At 37.7% G+C, this 23,328-nt stretch overlaps 1 protein-coding gene across 6 annotated transcripts in view; it reads right to left on the bottom strand.

Annotated features, from left to right (window-relative positions):
- The window catches only part of SNX13 (sorting nexin 13), a 257,707-nt gene extending 237,853 nt beyond the window's left edge, over positions 1–19,854 (bottom strand). For 3 of the 6 annotated variants that reach the window (XR_009215629.1, XM_058446639.1, XM_058446641.1), the window contains exon 1: positions 19,644–19,795. Coding sequence is in view for 5 of the 6 variants with exons in the window: in XM_058446639.1 (XP_058302622.1) it covers positions 19,644–19,655 (12 nt within the window). In the remaining variant the exon portion in view is untranslated. Of the gene's footprint in view, positions 1–19,643 lie in introns of all 6 variants that reach the window. The other 3 variants (XM_058446634.1, XM_032759959.2, XM_058446658.1) reach the window with 1 other exon arrangement.
- Between the last annotated feature and the right edge of the window lie 3,474 nt (positions 19,855–23,328).

The raw sequence follows: 23,328 nt of genomic DNA, 5'->3' as shown, positions 1-23,328 counted from the left end.
GTGTTAGAACAGCCTCCAACCACCATCGGGAGCCTGTGGGACAACAGCCCCAAACTCTGGGGCTCTCCTTAGATCTTGCACAATCAATCCAAACCCCTTACAGAGGATACAAGGATAGGACTTCCTATGAAATTCAGTCTATCAAGGTCTGGACTGACTCCTAAGAACTGTTTACCCAATTCCCAATTATTGTGCACTACAGGACTGCTAGATGTGTTCTCTAGACTAATAATGAACCCACTAGCCTTATCCTTGCTCATCATAGAGAGATAAATACATTCAGTTATCACTTCTCTCCTACATTCTGACCGTTGTACTGTTCTTGCTTTTTCTTCCCTTATACAATTTCCCACTGATTCCATCCCTCCTAAAGTTTCCCTCTAGGATCACTCTGTTCCAAAGTCAAAACAAACACTTCTATACCCCCGACAACTTCACTATTTTTGCTTCAACTAAAAGCTGCTTCTCCTGCAGCTCTCTCAAACAAAGGCTGCTTATTCTTTCACTAATCATGTACCCAACTTCAGGATGCAGGGTCACGATCCCAACCATAACTCCCAGCGCATTTCCTGTAAAAACCCCTGTTGTTCCTGTATAATTCCTGCCCATTAGCATTACCTGGGGAATTAGGGGGATTTTAAAATCCCACTACCCAGCTTACGCCACATACAAATTAAATCAAAATAGCTAGGTATGTGAGCCATGCATCAGAATTTCCAATGTTCAGGAAAGCTGAGATAAGAGCATTGTTAGTTTGTGAAGTTCCGCAGATGATTGCAATATGCAGTTACTTGTGAGAACCACCGATGTATGCACTACTAATTCATAAACACTCTTCTCTATCAGGAATGCTGAATAACCTTCAGTTATTTTAACATACATGTGGATAATCCATCAAATATGCTACTTTTAATATCATAAGCATTTCACCTCCACCAACATTCACTACAACTTCACTTTAGACACTACAAGACCACACACCCTTATTTACATAACCCACTTCTGTACTCACTTTCCTATCTATATTGGACTCCATGGTTCACCATTTCAACCATTCTCAAGCAAATATCCTCATTTATCACATTATGTTGGAACTGCCTACTAATGGAGTAAACAGGTCACACAGGCAGGGAACACAGGGTTACAAATACTCATTTCCACTTTTGGAGGAGTCCTCTTCTAGTTGTGGTTAACCAGGGAGAATACTCACAACAGGGCAGTGGAAGAGGACACTGCAGAATTTAAAGTTAATGGGGTCTTAGTTTCCACTACAAAGCACAGCAGTTGTTAATTATTCAGCACTGCTACACGTAAACCCAAGCCCCCACTGCCCTCATGTATCTACCACATACTGTAAGTCTCCTGAGGGCATAAACTGTGTATGCTTTGTTCAGTGTTGTCTCATGCCAAGTATAACAACATCTGCCACACAGAGTAGGCTCCCAGTAAGTATGTGTTAACTAAGTAAAACAAAAATAGAGTAGAACTTCTGATTAATCATCTAAACCAATGTTTTCTAAATCAAGATTTTTTTCTTCAGTGAACATCTTCACAAGTTTATTTTCCTTTCTGATCATTAATTGGCATCATAACATTTACGTTCAGCTTGACCTTAGTTTCTGTATCCAGTCAATTCACTAGGCAACACCTATCTTCAGAGCAGAAAGAAAGGGAGAAGATTAGAGTACAAAGTGTAGCAATAAACAAAAACTAATGGGAAAAAAAAAGATAAAGAGAAAATTATTAAGGCAGAAAAAGACAATTCACAACACTACCTTTAAGAGTAATTTTTTAAAATGCAATGAAAAATCTCTCATATGTGCTTACTCAGAAAAAGGTATGAAAGTAGATATGCAGACTGTTTTTAAAATGAAAACGCCAATATTTTAACTTAATACACTTTCACACTGGTTTACTTTTCAAGTAGCAGGTAGTATTATAAACAAAAAAATGCATTGCAAATAATATTTTATTTTTCGATAGCACATACCACTTTTCTACAAAGAACACACCACATGGTTAACTCATTTACATTCAGTTAACATTCATTTAAAATATTTAAGTGAAGGCATTACTCCTAACATTTATTTCTACCATGCAAAAGTCATAAGGCTGTCACAAAACTTGTACTCCACCACGTGAAAAAACATGAAATATCCTGTTTGAGAAAGCAAAACAAGAAAGTTGGTCCAAATTGGGGTAATAATCAGGAAAAATAACTTAGCATACACAGGATCTTTAAAACAGACTTGCATATACAAAGTTTTAAAAAGAAAATGAATATGTATTTATATACTGTCAAGGTTTAATTATTTAAATGGCAAATAAAACTTTTAAAACCCCTCAATGAGAAAAGGTGTAACATTAGGAAGGTGGTAGCAATGACGGCAAACAGACTGCTGCCAAGTGACTCTGTTAAGAGGCAGCTGGACCAAAAACAGATGATCCTCAAGAATACCATGATTTGAGCTATAATTCTCAGGCCTGGAGTGTTGCTAAAAGAACGGGTCAGCCCAGTAGAGATCTCCAAAGCTAAAACCCAGAGAGAATGTGCTGGGAGAAAAAATAACAGAAAGCACCCCAATAATCCAGGAGATTATGAAGGAAGGAGAAGAAAACAGATGACATATGCAGGGAGAACAGAGATACAAATACTAGTTTCTACTTTTGGGAGTCCTCTTCTTCTAGGAGTTTTGGCTAATTAGGAAGACTACTCACAATAGGGCAGTGGAAGAGGACACTGTAGAATTTAAAGTTACTGGGGTCTCAGTTTCCACTACAAAGTACAGTGGTTGTTGTTCATCATTCAGCACTGCTAAAAAGTAAACCCAAGCCCCCACTGCCCTCAAATCCTCAATAAAATATTCTATAAATACATACACCATCTAGATATGATAGAATTCATGAAAATATATTTATTCAAAACTCAATTTGGGGAAAACTATAATGGTTTAACTTCAGCTCTTGTTTTATCTATTTATCTTGTATATATGATATTTGACACCACTAATGAAGCTAACTTTTTAATGCATTACAGAATTATCTTTTGACACCAAAAGCAACAAAGTAAACATAAATTGGACTACATCAAAATTAGAAAATCCTGTGCTTAAATGATACCATCAAGAAATGAAAAGCTGTCCCATAAATGGGAGAAAATATTTGCAAATCATGTATCTGATTAATAGACTTCTACTCGAAATATACAAAGAATTCTTAAACCTGAGTAACAAACATGAATAACCCAATTTAAAAATGGGCACAAGACTTGAACAGACATTTCTCCAAAGAAGATACACAAATGAAATATGAAGATATACACATGAAAAAGTGCTCTCTAGAGGCACTAGAGAGATGCAAACAAAAACCACTAAGAGATGCTACTTGTGCTCACCAGGATGATTGTAATCAAGCGTTCTGGAGGATATGGAGAAAACAAAACCCTTCTACATTCCTGGTAGAAATGTAAAATAGTGCAGCCACTTTGAAAAATAGTTTGCAGTTTCTCAAAAGGTTAAAGAATTACTGTATAACCCAGCAATTCCATTCCTAGGTATAGACTCAAAAGAAACGAAAACATATTTCCACAAAAAACACTGTGGAAACACAATACAAATGTCCACAGCAGCATTATTTGTAATGACCAAAAAGCAGAAATAACCCATATGTCCAGCAACTGATGAAAGGATAAGCAAAATGTAGTATATCCATACAATGGAATGTTAGTTGGCAATAAAAATAAATTTGAAGTCCCATTACATGATACAACATGGATGAATCTTGAAAACATGCTAAGTGAAATAAGCCAGTTACAAAGGCCCACATATTGTGCAACGCCACTCATATAACATGTTCAAACAGGCAAAACCGGCCTGGCACAGTGGCTCACCCCTGTAATCCCAGCACTTCAGGAGGCCAAGGCGGGCAGATCACTTGAGTCCAGCAGTTCAAGACCAGCCTGGCCAACATGGTTGAAACCCCATTTCTACTAAAAATACAAAAATTAGCTGGGCATGGTGGCGCATGCCTGGAATTCCTGCTACTGTACTCAGGAGGCTGAGGCAGGAGAATCACTTGAACCCGGGAGGCGGAGGTTTCAGTGAACCGATATCATGCCACTGCACTACAGCCTGAGTGAAAAAGTGAGACTCTGTCTCAAAAAAAATAGGCAAAACCATAAAGACAGATTAGTGATAGCCTGCTGTGTGAAGGAGAAAGAAGTGGGGAGTAATGGCTTAAGGGGGAGGAGTTTTCAGTTTGGAGTAATGAGGTACTTCAACTTATTTTGATGACAGATGCCCAACTCTGAATATAGCAAAAGCCATTGAATTGAATGCTTTAGTTAGTTGAATTGCAGGGTATATGAATTATATCTCAATAAAGCTACTTTTCAAATTACAACTAAACAACCCAGAGAAGTAAAATACATAAGCAGAATAGGCTAAAGGACAGACATATAGATCAAGGGAACAAAACGGATTCAAGATAAAACAAAATAAAAACAATTCTAAAAAATAAGTAATTTAAAAAATAAGGTACTACCTCTAGTACAGTGGTTCTCAGCCAAGGGCAGTTTTGCTCCCCATGAGACATTTGGCAATGTATGGAGAAAGTACGGATTACCACACCTTGTTAGGTAAGGCACTATCATAGACCAGGCCAGGGATGTTGCTAAGCATCCTACAATGCACAGGACAATCTCTCACAACAATGAAGAGGACGAAGAAGGGGGGAAAAAAAGAGGAGGAGAAAGAGGAAAAGAAAAGGAGAAAAAGAGGAGAAAGTGGAGGAGGAATAAAGGTATTCTATATTAAAGAGACATAACAATCACATTGCTGAATTAGAACCTGGTTCTAACTGGGAAAATTTGCACATACCAAGTATTAGATTATAATCGGGAATTGCAGGTAATTTTACTAGGTATAACAATAATGTTGTGGTTATACGTATTTTTTAAATTCTTATGCCTGGGAGATTCAGGAGAGCATTTTAAAAAGTGACATAATATCAATCTTAAAGTAGTTGAGCTATAATAACAACAAAAATAACAGAGAAAGGGCGTATCCATAGAGCTAAGGTAACAAGATAAATACGAAGAAAGTAGAGAGAAAGCAAATATGACAGTTTTAACAAATCTAGGTAATTGCATAATGGGTGCCAGTGACAGTATTTTTTTTCAGAGTTTCTGTATGTTTGAAAGTGTGCTATATAAAAAATTAATTTAAATTAGGAATATTTTTCCCCTACAAAACACATCACAAAACTACTAACGATATGTAGAAAACTGCTTGGAAATTCTGGCTTAAAAAAAGGTAAATTGTTGTATTATCTAGGGCTGGGAAAGGTCATTTTTAGAAAGGCAAAATCTATAGAAAAAGATTAACATATTTGAAAACATAAAATTAATTTCTTCCTAATAACAAAACAAAATCACAAAGTATACATATACTTGTAAAAATACATGCACCATATGCAACAAAATATTATAATCCATGAGTAAATAGATGTTTATAAATCATTAAGAAATAGACTACTACTCCAGACCCGGCACAGTGGCTCACACCTGTAAATCCATCACTTTGGGAGGCTGAGGTTTGGATTACTTTGAGCTCAGGAGTTTGAGATCAGCCTGGGCAACATGGCGAAACTCCGTTTCTACAAAAATCAGCTGGGCATGGTGGCATGTGCCTGTAGTCCCAGCTACTTGGGGGGCTGAGGCAGGAGGATCGCTTGAGCCTAGGAGGTCAAGGCTGCAGTGAGCCATGTTCGTGCTACTGCACTCTAGCATGGACGACAAAGTGAGATCCTGTCTCAAAAAAAGAAAAAGGAATAGACTACTACTCCAAAGAAAAACAGGATATGAACAGCAATTCAAAACAGGAAATATAAATGGCTAATAAGCATATGAAAAGATTATCTTACCAGCAATCAAAGAAATCCAAAATTTTAAAGCAAGAATGTAATTTTTCACCTATGTAATAAGCAAAGACAAAAAGTTATGTCAAATTTTTTTGTTTTAATAAGCTAAACATAAGATTTAAAAACATAAACTATGCTCTTGACATTTATTTTGACATATATACATAATATATATGTGTATATATTATGTGTATATATTATATATGTGTGCGTGTGTGTATATATGTATGTGTATATATATGTATATATATATTAGAAACAGTATCTCACTCTGTTGCCCAGGCTAGAGTGCAGTGATGAAATCATACCTCACTGCAGCCTCCAACTCCTGGACTCCAGCAATCCTCCCACCTCAGCCTCCTGAGTAGCTAGGACTACAGGCACACACCACCATGCCTGGCTAATTTTTTAATTTTTTACAGAGACAAGGTCTCCCTACACTGCCCAGGCTGGTCTAGAACTCATGGGCTCAAGCAATCCTCTCACCTCAGCCTCCTGAAGTACTGGGATTACAGGCATGAGCCATAGCACCCAGCCAGAAATTAAAATATTCTTGACTGTCCAGGTTTCTCAATAATTTTCCTATTCCATAAATACTCTGTTCTCTTTAGACTGCCTGTCCTTATGACACTAAACCAAAATAAAATTTATCATTGTGACACAATACAACACTACACTTGGCATTTCTAACCTTCTGTCTACCTCCTAAGCACTCTGTTAAGGCCACATGATAGTACTTAAAATCCTCAAGCATCAAGACCATTTCTATCACTACTTCGTACTAAAAATAAGCTCAGTTACATGGAAATTCACCTTCAATTCCTTTAACTGAATTAGAACAAATTTAGTTTATATATCAGATTTCCACTCACAAAGTGTTCCTCTACTAAATAAAGTGCACAAAACTTTTATCACAGCAGTTCCCTGGTACAAAAGCAAGATAAAACAGGCCATATTCACAAATGTCCCCCCACCTATCTCCATTCATACAGGACTATAATAATACAAGAATAAAAGTTCTAATATTTACAAGTCTTGACTTCTGCTTTTCTCCATAATAGACTCCAAGGGGAAATCAAAGCAACACAAGCCTACCACAGCAGAGAAAGCTAGATCCTCAATGCATGGTATTAACACTTCATTTCTTTCTTATGAAAAAGAGCACCCTCTAAAACAACAATAGGAGCTATCATTTATTAAGTGCTTACTTGGCCAGGCACAGCAGCACGTGGATGTAACCCCAGCTACTCAGCTACTCGGACTGAGGCAGGAGCGTTGCTTGAGCCCAGGAGTTTGATTCCAGCCTGGGCAATATAGCAAGACACCATCTCTAAAAAAATACTATATTAAGTGCTTACGGTTGGCTAGGATTTGCTAACCACTTTAACTATACCTAGTTCTGACAATTCTGTGACATAAGTTATACTAACTATTCTACAGATTTAAGAAATAACAGCTAAGTGATAAAACTGGAGCATGAACTGAGCTTTGGCTTAAAACCCAAGCATGTTCTTGAACCATTACTTTACACTGACTCTCAAGGTTTTTTAAAAGGGAGGATGGGCAAAATTCTGCACATAATCTCTAAATAATCAAACAAAACTGATTTATTTAGATTCAAAAAATTCAATTACGAGAAATAAACAGAACTAACTAACCTGTCACTAACATCTTAAAATCCTTGATGCTTTTTAGGAATCTGATGTAGATTTTGTAGGTGTTAAGATAACTTTCAGGGTATGTTCTAAAGCTAGTAACAACTCAATAGCAGAACAATGACTCTGACCCTGAAAATACTACAAGATTCTTTTAACTCACAATAAAAAGTAAGATTAATAGTGTTCATTTAAGTCAGAGATGATGTCTTTTCAATCAAGATAAGTTCAGATAAGAGGTATACAAGAAAATTATACTGGGCTCTACTGCTCATGAAAAAAGTATATAAACCATTCTATTTGTTCTTCTTTTAAATTAACAATAAAAAGTATTTTTTAAACCTATAAATAAAGTAGAACAAAAAATAGAAGTTAAATTTTCTATTTTGGCTTTTTTAATCTATTTGAGAGGGGGTAGAAAAGTTAAAGGCTAGGGAATAAATCCTGAGAGAGCAAGTTTGCAGGCCTGTAGACACAGAGAAGAATAATGAATACAGAAAGGAGAAAAAACAAATCAACAAATAACAAAGCATCAGTGACAAGAAAGAAAAGATGGAAAGCATAGAGTGTAACTATACAAAGGAATAGAGATAGATATAGATTCGCCCATAAAGGACCTTAATGGCATAATTTCTAACTAAGTAAAATGTTACTGTAACAGGTAGAAGACCCCACTCCTTGAGTATAATAGTTTATTCTATTATTATGTGAACAAGATAAGCAACTGCTGCATAAAGGGGCTGAAATTATGTATATGCTTAATATCTACAATTTAAATTTATATCAGTACAAATTTTATTTGTAATATCTTAGCCCTAAGTCTCTTTACCTACTGCACAGTACTATTAACACCACTCATCAACTACATATTTAAAAAAAAAGATTTGTAACACTCCTCACCTTTATGCTCTAAGACAATTCAACAGAAGAGCTTATATAAATTGAGAGCCACTTTACATAAAACTTCATCAAACTGACAAGAACCATAGTACTTCTCATGTCAGAAAGCTACAATAATAGCATTTCAAAAGCATAATATGCAAGTGTACTACAATCTTTCCTTTTCATTTCATCTATAGTAAAAGTTTTAGTGTCCAAAAGAAACATATTGGTTAGCCAAAATTTTGGTTATGATCAATTCATATTACACAGGTGTCATCCCTTTTTATTTCCTCCTGAAATTCAGTCTAAATCTCACTCTTAGTATTCACTTTGGAAATGCAATGCGTAAATTGAAAAGTTAGTAAAAACTGAGATAGAAAGTAAGGAAAGAATTAGATCATCTGGGTCATACAGGATTACTCTTGACATTTTAAAACTACCTCAATCAAAGAACACTAAAACAACTTCAAACATATTAAATTCTAAGTTTTGAAAATAAACCACTTGCTATTTACATCAGAGGAAATAAGAATACAGCCTCAGATTTATTGTTACTATAGGAAACACTGCACAGTACATGTGTTACTTCACTTAATACTTGCAACAACCCTATGAGGTCAGTACCATTAATTTATAAGTCACACATATAAGAAAACTGAGGCTCAGAAACTTTAGCAACCTTTCCAAGGTCAAAATGCTCGGAATCGAGAAGACTTAGATTCAAATCCAAATAATCTGACACCAGCCATCACTCTTAACCAAAAGTATACATTTTTATTCAGAAATTAGGAATATTTGGTTTGGGATTAGAGGAGATACATATACATATATAAAAAAGATGATTAACACTGAATCCTAGTATAAAGATCATCTTTCATCATCACATAAATTTTGTGTTAGTGCCTATTATATGATTGAATATTCTGAGCTGCTGACATTAATTTCTGGAGTTTCAGATTCATAAAATACATTTTTAATGAATCATAAAATACTCTCAAGTCTATTTAGTTTTTCTAAAACCTTTATGCAACCAATACTCACTATTTTTAAAGTATATTATTTCAGTTTCTTTTCCTGTAACTGTGGTGCTCTGTCCTTCAACCCCTGGGCCACAGAGCACTACAGGTCCACGGCCCATTAGGAATCAGGCCGCACAGAAGGAGGTGAGCGGCAGGGGTTAGTGGCGGGGAGTGGGCTTTTCCACCTGAGCTCAGCCTCCTGTCAGATCAGCTGGGACATTAGATTCTCATAGGAGCACAATCCCTATTGTGAACTGCACATGCAAGGATCTAGGTTGCATGTTCCTTATGAGACTCTCATGCCTGATGATCTGAGGTGGAACAGTTTCATCCCGAAACCATTCCCTCCAACAGGCGTCCGTGGAAAAACCGTCTTCCTCAAAACCAGTCCCTTGGTGCCAAAAAGGCTGGAGACTGTCATTGTAGCTCATTTATTTTACTCTCCCAACTCCCACCAGGATTAAGACTATTTCAATACTTTAACTGTTGAGCAGTTAGGTACCGTACAAGAAAAAGATCAGATGTTAGTAATTAACACCACATGTAAAATAGCTGATTATATTAATAGTTGCAGTCTGAATTAAACACCAGTTGTGTTTCTCAGCTGAGAAAAATTCTGAGAAAACAAGCTATCTCAAACTCGGGAAGAGAACAAATTGCAAAATACAACATTATGGCTTGGAGAAACACTGGACAACACAATATCATATCTTAAACTCAGACCATTATTTCCTAATATTTACGTAATAACAGAAATAAGGTGAAATTTTATTTCACATTTAACTCTTCCACTAAAATTGTACAACTTGTTTTATAATTTCCAAACTTCACATGACAATGAATCCAAAGGCCATTCTCCACAACTCTAGCTCGAAAATAAAAGAAATCACAAAACAAAGAATCGCAACTCTTTCCTATGCTAAGCCAGTCAGGCTAAAAATAGCCCCCAAGTTTCAGGTATAAAACCAATTCAGGTTTAAATGGAATAAGAACCAAGGATTCTCCAACAATGCATGGCTAAGGTCAAGAGCAAAGCTGGATTCACTTTAGGGTCTTCACAGATGCATCAGAATAAAAAGATCCCTTAGGAAATCAGAGAAAACAGTGCAATAAGTCAACAATGGTGAATTATTCCAGTTGATATACATGATCCTCTCATAAGTATATTTATAGAGCATTATTCTACTTTAACAGTGGAACAGAGCAGAATCATCTTATTGAACTTTCCTGGTATATATTATTTCTGAATATACAGTGGAATTACAGATGGGCAAACAACATAACAGTACTCTGTCTCCAACATTGAACAGAGACGCATTTTAGTCAAGAGACTGTGGTAGCAGCTGCCCTCCTTAAAAATAGAACCCCAAAATTTCCAACTTTGAAACCACGGCCAAATTTTTACTGATACTCACAAACTTTCAAGATAGCATTAAAGGTCATACAAATTGCAACAGTCAACAAAGTGCCATGAAAATCAGCATTATTGTACTATTACAAAGCTTTCTTTAAATGTATCTAGTTTAGGAATTAAATTTTAAGTAATATTAATGAAATCATAATATCAAGTAGTAAGAGATACAAAATAAAATCCAACTCCTTCTTGCATTTATAATTGGTTATATCAAAATAACAACCTAATCAGATTTTTCCCTGTAGGAAAAATTAAGACAGAATTGCATTCCTAACTAAAAGCCTCAGGTTCAACTTTTTTTTGTCCCATTGCTCTTAAACACAATATTTAACCACAATGTACTTACTATATAAAATGTCTAATGAACAGATAGTAACCAATCCTTTAAGGGTAATTAATATGATGGTTTAAATTTATCATTGACAATTTCATCTCAGTAATTTTTCACTTTAATCTTAATTTTTCTTGAGGAAATATTCAACATTCATTCATTCAACAGATATTTAGTGAGGCCTACTAAGTATCAAGCTCTATTCTAGGCTCTGGGAGTACAACTATGAGGCCCATCCTCAGGAGTTTACTCTATTAGGGAAAAACATGTAACGAGCAAATAAATATATACGTAACACATGGAGGTGGGAACCGCAGGATCAAGTATTACTTTCACCAGGTTGACTCTTCAATTGCAAGAAATCCATTTCAGAGCTGCTGTCTCATCCAAACTAGTAGATTTACCAGGAGTTGTAAAGCTAACCCAAGTCACAGCTATCTTTTAATTATATTCTCCAATCTTTTCCCCTCTTAACTTTTCACCCTTTAGTGGTATCATTTTATTCTGACAAAAGACCTCAAGGCTCCCACTTTGATGGCCTAAGTGGTACAATGCTCAATTTAGCACTGATAGTGATTTCTGAGGACAGGTTTCCCAACTGACTCACCACTTCAACACCAGAAGTTATCAGCATGTGCCTAGTACAAAGTAGGCATACTCTTGTTTGGTGAAAAATCAATCTCCAGCACAAGTTACAACGAAAGCCTTATAAACATTATCCTTAATAACAGCTTTTCCTTTTAAGGATTTACCAAGTCTGATTAAAAATAACAGATTTTTCTTCCCACAAATGTTTGGGAATATGTACAGACAAATGACTGGTAACCCTCAAATAAATCATCTTTTTCAAAACATTTTTTAGAACTTTAAGGCGGCCAGGCCCAGTGGCTCATGCCTGCAATCCCAGCACTTTCGGAGGCCGAGGCGGGCGGAACATGAGGTCAGGAGTTGGAGACCATCCTGGCTAACCTGGCGAAACCCCGTCTCTACTAAAAATAGAAAAAATTAGCCAGGCGTGCTGGCACGCGCCTGTAGTCCCAGCTAGTCAGGAGGCTAAGGCAAGAGAATCGCTTGAACTCGTGAGACAGAGGTTGCAGTGAGCTGAGATGGCGCCACTGCACTCCAGCCTGGGCGACACAGCAAGACTCTGTCTCAAAAAAAAAAAAAAGAACTTGCTTTAAGGCATTCATTGAAATCGGTTTACCAACCACACAAGAAACTATCCGCTTTTTACTAATTTGCAAGATATGCTCTCAGTCTATTTTTTTCTTTCGCTTCTTTTAGTCTATTTCCTGTCTCCCCTGTGACTGCACCACTAGCCAGGAGACTCCCCTCCTAATTTCCCCTCAGGACCCACCCACCTATCCACCAAGAAAATAGTGAGCAATAAAACTACATGGAGCCTAGGATTTAAATTCATTAGTACAAGGAATATACAGAAAAAAAAAACGGATGTACTACTACTATCTGTATAATGACTGACAATTTACAAAGTTATACTCTCCATCATCTTATATGATCTTCATAACATATGAAGATCATATGTTATGATCTTCATAACATATGAAGATCATATGTTATGATCTGTCATTCTGTTGTCTACTTCTGTGAGTTCGACTTCTTAAGATTTCACATGTAAGTGAGATCATGTGGTATTTGTTTTCCCATGCTTGGCTTTTCTCATTTAGCATGATGTCCTCCATGTTCGTTCATGTTGTAGCAAGTGACAGAATTTCCTTCTCTTTTAAGCCCAATTAGTATTCCATTGTATCTACCACTTTTTCTTCATCTGTTTATCCATTGATGGACACTTAGGTTGATTCTGTTATCTTGGATTTTGTGACTAATGCTGCTGTGAACCTGGGAGTGCAGATATCCTTTCAACATATTGAGTTCCATTTTTTGGAAATATACCCAGGAGTGAGATTGTATGGTAGTTCTATTTTTAGGCTTTTGAGAAACGCACATACCATTTTTCGTAATGTTTGTATTAATTTACATTTCTACCTACAGTGTACAAGAATTCCCTTTTCACATTCATGGCATCACTTACCTCTCATTTTTTTGGTTATAGCCACTCTAACAGGTGTGAGAACAGCGAGAAAGGTGCTATTACCCCAATTTGACACAGAAGGAAATTAAAGCTTAGAAAGTTCAAACTACTTCCCCAACATCCCATCATAAATAAGTGATAAAGTTGAGACTCATCCCTTATAGTGCTTAACATACAGGTTTGTGTGTTGCCATACGTATAATTTGTTGATAGACACAGTATTCATCACTATAACTCCAGCCTATTTATTCATTTAATTCCAAATACTTTTAAAATGTTAAACAGTTTAAGAGCTATCTGCTTGCTTCAACGTTTCCTCTCCTTACACATACTTAAGGCTTTGTATCACCAAAATTAAACATGACTCTGAAATAGAAAGTCAATTCCAGATTACAATCGAGGAGGCACTTCATGGTCTATGAAACCACAAAATTTCAAAGCACGGTTTAAAAAGTCATAATCTGAGAACCTCATTCAGGGAAAGCTGTAAAGTCATTGTGGTGGATAATTTTAGATGTCAACTTGACTATATTAAGGAATACCTAGAAACCCGGTAAAGCATTCCTTTGGATGTGTCTGCGAGGATGTTTCCAGAGGAGACTGAGATTAGCATGTGAGTCTGAGTGGACTACCTGGAGGTCAGCCTTCCATGTAGGCAGGCACCACCCAATCTGCTGGGGGCCCAGAGATAACAAAAACAGAAACTGGGATACACTTTTCCACTCCAGAACTTAGGAGAAAGTGTAAACCATACATGTGATAAGGGGTTAACAGACTAAATATAAAAGGAACTCAATTCGATTTCGAGAAAATAACCATTTTTAAAATGGGCGAAGGGCTTGAATAGACATGTCTCAAAGGAAGACATACATCTGGCCAACAAATACATGAAAAACTGCTCAGCATCACTAACCATTAGGAAAATGCAAATTAAAACCACAATGAGCTACCACCTCACACCTGTTAGAGTGGCTATAACCAAAAAAATGAGAGGTAACTGATGCCATGAATGTGAAGAAAAGGGAATTCTTGTACACTGTAGGTAGAAATGTAAATTAATACAAACATTATGAAAAAAGGTATGTACGTTCCTCAAAAACCTAAAAATAGAACTACCATACAATCTCACTCCTGGGTATATTTCCAAAAAATGGAACTCAATATGTTGAAAGGATATCTGCACTCCCAGGTTCACAGCAGTATTAGTCACAAAATCCAAGATATAGAATCAACCTAAGTGTCCATCAATGGATAAACAGATGAAGAAAAGGTGGTAGATACAATGGAATACTAATTGGGCTTAGAAGAGAAGGAAATTCTGTCATTTGCTACAACATGAACGAACATGGAGGACATCATGCTAAGTGAAAAAAGCCAAGCATGGGAAGACAAATACCACATGATCTCACTTACATGTGAAATCTTAAGAAGTCGAACTCACAGAAGTAGACAACAGAATGACAGATACCAGAGCCTGGAGAAGAGGGACCAATGGGGATATACTGCTCAGAGTACAGTTTCAGATAGATAGAAGGAAGAAATTTTTAGATCAATTAAACAACTGTCAATAATCATGTATTATATTTTTTAAATAACTAAGTTTCAATTGTCTCACCACAGAAAATAATCAAGGTGATACGTTATTCAGCTGCACTTAATCATGCCACATTGTGCACACATTTCAAAATATCACCCTGTACCCGATAAATGTATAAAAATGACTGTCAATTAAAATAATATTTAAAAAGAAAAAATTCTTTAAGAATGTTTATCAATATTCCTCTTGGTTTGTCAAAAGATGCCAAGTAAGGCTGTGTGTACAGTAGCAAGCCAAACTCATTTTAGATACTGATGTCCCTCCACTCCCATTATAAAATCCCTTTCCTACCTCTTAACACCCTCTGAATGCCAGTGGACCTACGGTCGTCTTGCTTTGGTTAGTAGCTCTTGCAACGTCATTAATAATTAAAGAAATAGCTTATATAGCTTAAGGATTAATCTGCCCCAAGAGTATTTCTATTACAAATATATTAATCAACAACACCAAGTCATAATATTTTACTAAGCACTCATGGGCAAGACAACTGTGTGTGAGCGTGGATGTATGTGCATGTGTGCGTTCAAAAGGACACCTGTATGTTCACGGAGCCTTTCTTGATACGTAACTCATCACTCCTGGATTTCCCTAGGTGAAATACAAGAAAGTATATTCACCTCCATGGTTAAATGACTTTGCAATATGCTGTAAATTCTATCATCTTCTTTGAAAATAAATCACCTATCAAAAACTAACTATGGTAAGTCCTCCAGAGAAGAAACCTATTAACTTTCTTTAGGCAAATATCCTCCAAATTTATTTCAACTACAAAACCTTTTACTTCTTTAAGAACTATTAACCTGGAACTTCTCAAAGTGCTGCACTTTATGCCTTTTCCCATTTATATCAGATCTGTTAACTCTGAGAATGAGTGTTAATATTGAAAAATCAACAAATCTGGATGGAAGTAACAACACAAATAGAAACTATTTTTATTTAATAGTCACTTAATGATCCACATTTACAGACAACTCAAACAACTAATAGCTTTAAATAGCTACACTTTTCATTATTTTTTAAAACACATGACAAGTGACAACACGTTGATAACTGGTTTTTATGCAAAAACAACCTCAAAGTATGCCACAACACTGGAAAGTATTCAGCACATTTTCCCACATTTCTTACCTTTAGTTTTCTGTAATAATAAATGCTCAGAATTATAATCCTAATTGCTCCTGGTATCAAGAAAAGTTTAAAAGTGTGTTTGATGAAAATTCACTGATAAATATTTCATTATCTTCTAATGTTGTGAAAACTTGGATTAATTAAAACAAACTATTAGGTAAACAAACATCCCATGCCCTAATTTTGAAATATGAAGTTTACTGTTAGGGGGAAAAGAAAAAAAAAAAGAAAAGAAAGGATAGAGGGAGAGTGAGGAGTGAATATTAAACAAATAACTTTCACGTACACTATGACAAATTTTTTGCAAGTATAGCAGGAGTCACATTAGGAGTAGGAAGTCCTAACACAGGAGCAAGGACAACAGAAGGGGAAAAAAATCTAACATTAACAACAACAAAAAAAAACTAGCTAGACATTACATACAGCTCATCCCTGTAGGTAAAATGCAAAAAGAAAAAAACAAAAAAATACACAAATATGACTAGCAAGTTTTCTAAATAATTCCATTGTATTTAGGATAAAATAATATACATTGAAGCCAAAAAGTTTACATCAAGAACTATATGGGGGCTATACTTTCAATTTACATTAATCTATATTTCATAGGTTCAAAGTTCAATGTACATATTAGTTTGCTCAACTGAGTGATTTTCCATTTTAGCTTAACTTAAAAGGGTCCTTAATTGATCACTTGTGTGGCTTCTCATTTCTGAAAAGGTTTCAATTAGAGATATATTTTTGGCCTGGCACAGTGGCTCACACCTGTAATCCCAGCTGCTTGGGAGGCTGAGGCACGAGAATAGTTTGAACCTGGGAGGTGGAGGTTGCAGTGAGCCAAGATCGTGCCACTGCACTCCAGCCTGGGCAACAGGGCAAGACTCCGTCTCAAAAAAAAAAAAAGATATATTTTCACAAAACGCAAAACTGAAAAGTTTCATATGAACATTTATCATTACTATTCTCATTATGTATCTATGTACTTAGTATCCTCACCTTGGTTAAAAAAAATAAAAATAGTATGCTGATTTTATTAGCTACAAAGAAAATGAATGATGCATTCCACACTGAGTCACAAAAAGCACACAATGTGGAATAAGAGGACCTAAATGTGATTTCTGTCTCCTCCACTCTTTATACAACTCTAAGCAAGCTCTTTTAACTTTCTCAACCTGTTTTATCGTTGGTTAATGGGGATATCACCTACCTCAGTGTTGAGATGTAAAGAATCCAGGCACATAGTACAATTCACCACTTTCTGAGCACAGTAAATGCTTGCTGAGCATGACTAATATAAAGACAGGAGAATCTTTCATAGCACAGCTCATCACTACACATTTTGAGACCTAACATGAATTAAATCACATCTCCTAAAAGCTGCTGATCTAAGTCAGCAATGTCTAGCAGAAGCAATAAAAAGGAAGTCTCACACTAATTTTTTAGTAACCAATATTAAGTGAAATTTTATATCTAAAATATCTCAAAATAGGACTAGTTTACAAGGCTTAGAAGCCTTGTTTAAAAAATGAAAAGGAAAAAAAGCTAAGGTAAAACAGAAAGTCTTTTTCAAGTAATAATCATTTTCAGTTTATTGACAATATTCAGACAAGGAAGTACAATAGCATGTTCTAAAATCTACCAAGAGAGCTGAAAACTACTTGAGAGGCAGCTGAGCAAAATGGTCAGAGCTCTCTACTGAGAGTTAGGAGATGAGATTCCAGTTTCAACTGCCACTAATATTTAATAATTGACCTTGGACAAGAGTCTCTGGGCTTCAGTTTCCTATCTATAAAAGACTACTGAAAACTATAGAAAGACTTTAGTACATTTTAATCTGGGCCTTACTTTGATGAGGCAATCTAGAAAAGTTAATAGAATGGGCTAGGTGGCAACTGCCAAGGTTGGAATCCTGGTTCTGCCACTTATAAGCTGTGCAGTGTTCACACAAAAAGCACTAAAGTACAGTTTACTTAATACTATCATTGATTTACTGTTTAAAATATTTCCCTAAAACACAAAATTGCATTAAAATACAGAAGCTGAGAAAGTTCCATCTTTCCAAATCATTTTACTGGCAGACACAGAAGTAGTTCATTTGAAAGCATTAAAGCTCTAAAACATGTTAACATAAGCCAAGTTTAATCAAAAGATCATATCATATAATATTACACATTAGAGACAACACTAAACACTTATTATAAGGCTAACTGTTCCCACCAAAATATCACACTTAAGGTAAAAATGAAACTTCTGCTACTTGTCTTTTTTCTAATCTATTACTGCTAATCACAACACAAACTTATGATATAACCATAATCTCAATTAACTCCAAGAATGAAAAATTTGTAGAATTTAGATATATAAAATGAACTTCAAACAACTAAAAATACATACTGTAGAAGCTACAATCAACCAGTAAGTATTTGTCATATGCCAGGCTCTGTGCTTAGATTAAGTACAAACAGCAAAGTATAAAGTTCCTCAGTTAGTCAAGTTCCAAGGACTTGAAATTTCAGGCAAGTACGTGCTTTACCATCACTTTTCACAAAATAAAAGCCACTCACCTACAAATGTCTGTATTTCCTTTTTGGCCCATGTAGGAATACTTCCCATTGCCCACTAAAACTGTTTCCTATTCTCACTTCAGCCCATAAAAATGCCCAATCCGGTCAGTTCCTCACGTCAGGATCCTCACAGTACTTAAAGTGAACGGCTTCGAAAAAGGTATTTCATCAAATCACAAGGTTCAGTATTTTACGTTCAGTGACACCTACACTTGCAGATACTACAACACATAACTGGGCTAACCCGGGTCAAGTACCTAGTTGCACCAATTTAGTTCTTCCCCTTAAAGTGTTGCTAGTAAAGGAGGCAAACTCCACTTCTTCAAAAAGTCGGCTTTTTGCAATGCCCATTAGGCACTAGAAAAGGGAAATTGATTGGTTCGTCATAGTTGCCCTACTTCCATTTCAGGTCCAAAGAAAAAAACTATTCCATAGAGAGTAACAAGGGGGCCACACGCAAATCAAGGTGGCAGATGCTAAACTGAACTTTGTGATGACCACGATTTAAGTGAAAAAGTGATGGATGTGGGGGAGGGGGATGGCACAACTGAGCCATACAAGTGCAGCTTGAGATAAAAAGTCCACTTCATGAAGCAGTCAAAGTAGAGGGTGGGAAACAAACCGGTCGGGCCGAGCAACAACCCCAGGTTGCTGACCGAGCTCGGAGGCGGAGGGCCCTGGAGCCCAGGGACCTGAGAAAGGAGACCTAGGGCAAACCATAGGATAACAAGAACCAGCAGTAACGTGGAAAGGCCAACACTGCCACAGAGTAGCGTGTAAGGGGACACGAAGAAGGGAGCGATGAGTTATAAGGGAGTGACAGCATGAGGGAGACCAGTGCCAGGGGCGAGTGGCAAGTGGCAACTGCGAAAGGCGAGGCACGGGCAGCCGGAGGTGGTGGGACTCTGTTGAGTCAGCACAGCTCCTACTCTGGGGGCACTTGTAGGATCCCCGCTGCTCCTCGGGCCTTGGAGCCCGCGGCGAAAGGTCAGGCCCACCTTCCGTAGAGATGATGTTCTCTGACGGGCTGGCGCCTGCCCCTTCCCCATTTCACAGGTAAACACTGGCCACCGTCGCCGCTTACCTCAGTTAACATTATTACACCCCGGGGAAGTGAGGTCCTCCCTAGCCTCGCCTCATGGCAACAGCCGTAGTAGCAGCGAAAACTGCTCGGGCAGCCGCCAACGGCGACAACTGCTCCTTCAGTCTTCTCCCGGGCGGCGGCTTTACTCGGCTTCGCTGTCTTCCCCCGGGCCCGGTCGCTCGCGACGGACGCGCCGCCATCTTGGAAGAGCGACGTCCGCGTCTTGCTGCAACGTGCGTTCCCATTGGCGGGCGCAGGGGCTGCCGGCGTCTCGTGACCGTCTCCATAGCGCCGGCGCGCGGAGAAGCGGGGGCAGGCTCTCGGCAGTTGGCTTGGCGCTGGCTTGGAGGACACCGGGACCGGGCGCATGGGCCAACTTAGGACCGCTGGGAGTGCAGAGGGGCCCCAGCGCCCGAGCCCCCTGGGAACAGACGTCCGCGCCCTTGGGGCCGGCGCATCCTCCGCCGCCCACTAGCGTTGGCCGGCCCTGGGGAGGGGAGAAAATGCCAGAGGCCGACACTTGACTGATGGCGCTGCGGACCTCGCTAGTCTTGGGGACAAGGCGGCAGATTTCCTGTAGAAAAGCTTCCCTCTCGCGTCTTCCTGGCCCCGCGGCGACCGAACAGTTGGGGTTCGGCTTTCTTCTCCTGGGATTTAAGTGTTATTTGAAACAGCTCCCTGCGCGGCCCTTTTCTCCTGAACTTTGACAGAAACTTCCCTTTGTCCCTACCAATCCTCAGTGAGTTCTTTACAGGGGTCCGAGACAGGTTATAGATATGATGCGGCTTATCGGCTTTACCCCGATCCTAGCGGAGTTAGGGCTGTTGCTGATGTGATTGGCCAGCACCTGCCTAACAATGAAGGTTTAGTTATGCTACAAGTAAGACACCTCTAAAAAAATGTAAAACAGGCTTTACGTTTTACCTGCTATCTCCACAGGTTTACTAGCTGCTTAATACAATATGCTTGTATATCAAGGTGAGCAAATTTCAGCAAATGTCATTGTAAATAGTCCCAACTTAAATGGAATTGAACTCTGGAACTCAATGTGCATAGAAGTCCCTGAAACTGACGCCATTCTAGATCTACCACTAGATGGTTTGCGATGTACGGAATTAAAGGCAGTCACTTCTACCTGAATTGTGATGAAAGTAGTTTACCTGAACATGCTGGGAAAGTGTACTACCCTGTTTTGTATTAGAAACCAGTTTCCAAGTAAATTGAAAAGCAAATTTTCAGACTTGACATTAAAAACACCTCCATATCATTCTTACAAGAGGTACAAAAGCATTTTAGAAAACTAAAGCCAGGAGTTTCTTCCCTTTTACCAGAATCTTTTCCCTCCATTTAACAATAGTACTGTTGTGCTAAATGAAATTTACTTAATATATTACTCTTATATTCTCAAAGCAAGGGCATTGCAAACCTTGTATTGTCTCTATTGTGTCAAGGAAACAAAACAGTTCATATAAGCAGTCATGCAAAAAATTCAAGAAAAACTGATTTTGCTCAATTCAACTAATTGAAGCAAAGTAGTTTTTCTTGTTGTTTTAATCTGCATTTTGTACATCATTTCCACATTGCTGGACCAGCAAGATTCTGACCTCTGCAATACAATAAAATGTGTTACTGGTATTGACAGATTAAGCCACAAATAGAAAATGAGCATGGAAATCCTACCTGGACCGAGGTATCAAAGGATACCAAGTGATACTAGAGACAACAAGGAACCTGGAAAAAGATAGTGTTCCAACCTGTAAATAAGAAAACAGAGAAGGAGGCTCATTAATATTTAAGATACCAGCTAGTGAATTAAAACAGCAATGTAGTTGTCTGGCTTGAGTATTCAGTTTTATTCACTACATCTTTTTATCTTTTCTAGAAGCAAGGCATTAAGTGTTGACACTTGAGGTTTGAACCAATCTGTGATACGACATGAATATGCCTTTAACATTCAGAAGTTTGTCTACAGACTTAAGAGGAAACCAAGAGTAGTCACTCTTCCAATGGCTTCCTAATTTTCTCAGCCAGAGTCTTTTATGCAACCTAAAAATCCTATGCTAGCTGGCCTCCCAAGTCCCACCTCACCTCCACCCCTCTGACCTCATTTCTGCTAAGCACTTTGTTCCAGCTACACAGACCTGCTCCCTGCTTCTGTAACACCAAAGCATCTTCTTGCCCTGAGGCCCTTGCACTGTGTATAGTTTCTATCTGGAAAGATCTTTCCACCAAATACCTGCATGGCTAGATCTTCCACTTCTGTCCAATCTTTGCTTAAAAGTCATCTTTTTTCAAAGAAGCCGACCCTAATCATCTCATTTAAAATATTGCACCTTCCCCAGAATCCTCCCTCCCTTGCTTGTTTTTTTCATAGTACTTACCTTCTAACATCGTCATTTTCTATTTTTATTTTCTATTGCCTTCCCTCCACTAGAATGTAAGCTCCACAATATCGGGGATTTTTTTTTTTCATTTTCTTCAATGTTTCTTTAGTACCTAAAATACTAGAATAGTAGATGGCACAGAGTAGATGCTCAATAAATATTTCTTAAGTGAATAAATGAATGGGTGAATCATTGCCTAAAAGACACTAAAAGGAAAAGACCTAATCAAAACTATTTAAAAACAAAATCCTCACTTTGGGAGGCCGAGGCGGGTGGATCACGAGGTCAGGAGATCGAGACCACGGTGAAACCCCGTCTCTACTAAAAATACAAAAAAATTAGCCGGGCGTGGTGGCGGGCGCCTGTAGTCCCAGCTACTCGGAGAGGCTGAGGCAGGAGAATGGCGTGAACCCAGGAGGCGGAGCTTGCAGTGAGCCGAGATTGCGCCACTGCACTCCAGCCTGGGCGACAGAGCGAGACTCCGTCTCAAAAAAAAAAAAAAAAACAAAATCCTTGGTGTTGAAAGATTAAATTATTTAAAAATTGGCCATTGTGTGTTATCTTGTCTTCCAATAGGAACATCACTTCTGCCACTAGAATGTTGAAGTGTATGACAATTGTTACTTCCACTAGAATGCTACAGAAAAGTTTATGACAAAATTGTGGGCTATGTCTTTTCCTTCACCTTTTTTCTTTTCTTTTTAAGTTTATTGTAGAGATGTGTTCTCACTATGTTGCTAGACTAGTCTCTGGACTCCTGGCCTCAAGGATGCTCAGGCTTTGACCTCCCAAAGTGCTGGAATTGCAGGAATGAGCCACCACACCAGGTCTCCTTTACTTTCTTAAATACATCTTGGGCCTGAGTCAAAGTTAATTTGCTAGTAAGGGAAGCAACAAAGCGAAAAAGGTATACTATTTAAGGGAGTTACGGAAATTAAGGAGTTATATAGTTGGAAAAGAGAATGCTTATAGAAACAGCTGGCTTTAAAAAAAAAAAAAACCTAATTTGATACAGATTCCATGTCTTAAAAACATGCTATTCATATCAGTTGTTACAGAGGAAACCTGGGACAGGGTGATCTGAGATGCCTGGTTCTTTGGCTATCAGAAATTAAAACAAAGCAAGCTATCTTAAGGGACGCATCTGTGACTGTTACTGCAAAAGGTTTGATTCCTCAACAGCAGTGTCCAGTCTGTCTGATTAACACAGGAAAGCATGACAAAAAGAGGTAAGAGGCAAAAATCAAGTGTAAGATGCTTTTTTTTTTTTTTTTTTTTTTTTTTTGAGACAGAGTCTCGCT

The sequence above is a fragment of the Hylobates moloch genome, unplaced genomic scaffold (assembly GCF_009828535.3).
Source record: "Hylobates moloch isolate HMO894 unplaced genomic scaffold, HMol_V3 SCAFFOLD_1, whole genome shotgun sequence".
Lineage (NCBI taxonomy): Eukaryota > Metazoa > Chordata > Mammalia > Primates > Hylobatidae > Hylobates > Hylobates moloch.
Note: the sequence above shows the minus strand (reverse complement) of the source record. Positions and strands in the feature narration are given on the sequence as shown.